Below are 3,318 nucleotides of genomic sequence, written 5' to 3'. Positions count from 1 at the left end.
GCTTGTCCAGTCAGTCCATTAGGTCAGACTTGAAGCTTGTCCAGTCAGTCCATTAGGTCAGACTTGAAGCGTGTATTAACCCAGAAGAAGATGCACGAAAAGAAGTCCTTCTCATAGTAATTATATTCCCATTAAGCCAGTTCTGACTTATCAACTGGGCCACATGAGTGACCTTTCCTCTTCCATTCCCCCTCTCCAATCTGCTCCAGTTCTTTCCACTCCGGCTGTCCCACGCTCCATTTCTCCTCTCCTCCAAAGCGCTCCTCCGCTACAGATTCCTTCACACCAAAACCCGTCTGTGTGGACGGAACATTCATCAGCTCCCCCACCGTTTGCTTTGGATCAGAACCCAGGCTTTGGATCAGAACCCAGGCTTTGGATCAGAACCCAGGCTTTGGATCAGAACCCAGGCTTTGGATCAGAACCGAGGCTTTGGGGATGGAGGGTTGCAAAAGAAGTACAGGCTGACCTGCTCTTGTTGAACCGGCTTGGCTTTGATAGTGATACAGTAGATAAAGAGAGAGAGAGAGAGACATCGCTGAAAAACTTGGTGTCAAGCTTGTGTGTATGTATATGTATATATACTGTATATATTAGGGATGCACGATATATCGGCAATCATATCGGTATCGGCCAGTATCGGCCGATTTTTTAACATATCGGTCATATCGGTATCGGTCAGATGTTGCAATGTTAATATCGGTTATCATTATCAGCCAAATTCTTCACATTGATATGAAATAATGCAGTAAATCTATGATTTATGGGCTTTTCCAAAGGCTTTGCAAATAAAGAAATGCATAACTTTTTCAAATTCAGTGTTAACATGTGTTTTTCAGTATGTACAAAATGTGATGATCATAAAAATGTGGTTTTATACAGATCATATCGACATCGGTAAATATCGGTTATCGGCCATAACAGCAATGTTAATATCGGTTATCGGCATCGGCCAAAATTTTCATATCGGTGCATCCCTAGTATATATATTATATATATATACAGATCCTTTCCAAAAAATTTGAATATCATAGAAAAGAACTGAGAAACTGAGATACAATTGAACGACATAGGAAAACTTTGCAGGTGCTTTGAGTTAATTAGATGATTAGAGTGTGACACGTTCATTCTCTGACATAACGGAGAAGAAACTGCTGATTTTCTTCACACTATAATAATTTCTTGAAATACTGTTTTGGGGGTTTTCTGGAGCTGTAGGCCAAAATTATGAAAAATGATACAAAGGCTAGAAATATTTCACTTTGTCTAATGAATCTATAATCTATGAAAGTTTCACTTTTTTAAAGGAATTATGGAAAAAAAACTAACTTTTCCATGATATTCTAATTTTTTGGAAAGGATATATATATATACTGATATATATATATACATGTATGAGCCATTTACGTTAGTGAGCTTACCCTGGTGTAATAAGAGTATGAGCAGCATTATGTTGTCCCAGCTTGTCTCCACTAAAGAGTCATCTTGCAGCTGTTGACAGTACTCTGACAGTACTCTGACAGTACTCTGACGGTACTCTGACAGTACTCTGCCGGGTTGGGAGAGAAGGCCTTGTCTTTGTCGTCATGTTACCTTTGTCAGCTACTACTTTGATGTTCAGTCATGACTGGTGTGTCTCAAAAGTGTTTCATCAAATGCGCTTCACACATATTTGCTCTCTTTGAAACGACCAACTACTACGACTAACTTAACTACTACTAACTACTAATTCCTATCCATGATCAGGGGGGGGGGGGGGGTGTAGCAGTTTGGTTTAATTTTGCCTACCATGCAGTTTCAAGTTGTGAGAGGGTTCCCTAAGCCTGAGTGTTCTAGAACTTTCTCAACCCATAGACAAGCATGCCATCATTAAAATAAGAAAGTCGCCAAATTAGTTACAAATTCCGAGATTTTAACTCGACACCAGCAATATGTTTTGTGTTGTATATATCTTATGAATTTAAAACTCACTGACTCTCTCCCTCTCCCTCTCTCTCTCTCTCCCCTCGTTTAGTTGAGAGGACTAACGAGGTCATTGTCGGGACCGACCAGCTGATGGAGATCTAGCAGCCACGGGGCAGGAGTCGCATCACTTCATTAACCAATCAGAGAGCAGCGAAACACGGTGGACAACTAACTAATTGATGGGCTGACTGACCAATCGGAAGCCTTGATGCTGTTTGACAGTCCCACGCACATTCTCTCTCTCATAGATATAAATACATAGATGCCTCATTCCGTTCGTGACTGTGTGTCTGTGTGGCCGCCACATTGGGGAGGTCAGCCCCCAAGCTTGTCCCATCAGCTCCCATATAACTCACTGCAGTGAAGGGCTTCAATCTGTCCTCCCGAGCCTCAGACACTCAGTCAGAGTAACCTGTTTTCCACATTTTCACTTCCGGTTTAGTGATTTTGCCTTCAAAATAAAAGCGGGATAAAGTTTGGTTTTTACAATAAAGATTAAAGTAGTAATCTAAATACAAGACCCAACATAATTAACTTAAGGACACTAAGAGGAACCTATTATGTTTGAATGAAAACAACCAGCAAAAAAACGTTATTTCTTCAAATGCTTTCAACAAATAGGCTAAATTTGGGCAAGTGTAAAAAAAAAAAAAAAAAAAAGATGAATGTCCTAAATGGTAGATTCATAGGATACTTCTTTATTTAATGGGAAACCTTATTTCCTTAAGCAGAAACTGTTCTTTTATAAGGCATAAGACAAGCAATGTAGGATGTGTGACCCCTACACTAGCTTTGATTATAATATATCAACAGAATATAGGTGATACACATTATGCAAAATCAAAAGTTTTGGTCTTGTGAAAAGTAGGTATTTCTGCAGATAGGTGGCTTGTGAATGATTATGGCCTCTTGGACCCAGGACCTTCTTGCTGTGAGGTGAGCACTACCACTGCCCAGTGCATAAAGCTCAAAATGTGTTTTGGGGTCAATATTACTGATTTTGATATTGCATTAATTAATGTAATCATGAAATAATGTATTTGAGATTTACAATATTATTTATTATTATTAATTATTTGTTTAATGGCAGCTGTCCAGTCTGCAGAAGTGAGGTAATCATGTGTCTAGGGGTGGAGTCTTGTTTATTTTATTAATTAATTAAATCAAATTACAATGACAAGCATAGCCCTTAGACCTGCATGTATTTTATTATATTTGATCATATTTAATATAATATAATACTGTATTATATATGGGGGAAACGTACACTCTTGTTGCTATGACGTTTCTAACCTTTACAAACAGCCATAATAATAATAATAATGAATGCAAATAAATTCATACAATAGCATT

General features: G+C 38.5%; 1 protein-coding gene across 1 annotated transcript in view; it reads left to right on the top strand.

Annotated features, from left to right (window-relative positions):
* The window catches only part of LOC310771172 (translation initiation factor eIF2B subunit gamma-like), a 52,142-nt gene extending 49,450 nt beyond the window's left edge, over positions 1 to 2,692 (top strand). Inside the window, exon 7 of the mRNA XM_083663831.1 lies at positions 2,015 to 2,692. Coding sequence (XP_083519957.1) covers positions 2,015 to 2,067 — 53 coding nt within the window. The 3' untranslated portion in view covers positions 2,068 to 2,692. The remainder of the gene's footprint in view (positions 1 to 2,014) is intronic.
* Positions 2,693 to 3,318: the final 626 nt, after the last annotated feature.

Source organism: Poromitra crassiceps (genome assembly GCF_964638095.1).
Source record: "Poromitra crassiceps genome assembly, contig: HAP1_SCAFFOLD_387, whole genome shotgun sequence".
NCBI lineage: Eukaryota > Metazoa > Chordata > Actinopteri > Beryciformes > Melamphaidae > Poromitra > Poromitra crassiceps.
The sequence above is the reverse complement of the archived record's forward strand: the minus strand, read 5'-3'. Positions and strand labels throughout refer to the sequence as shown.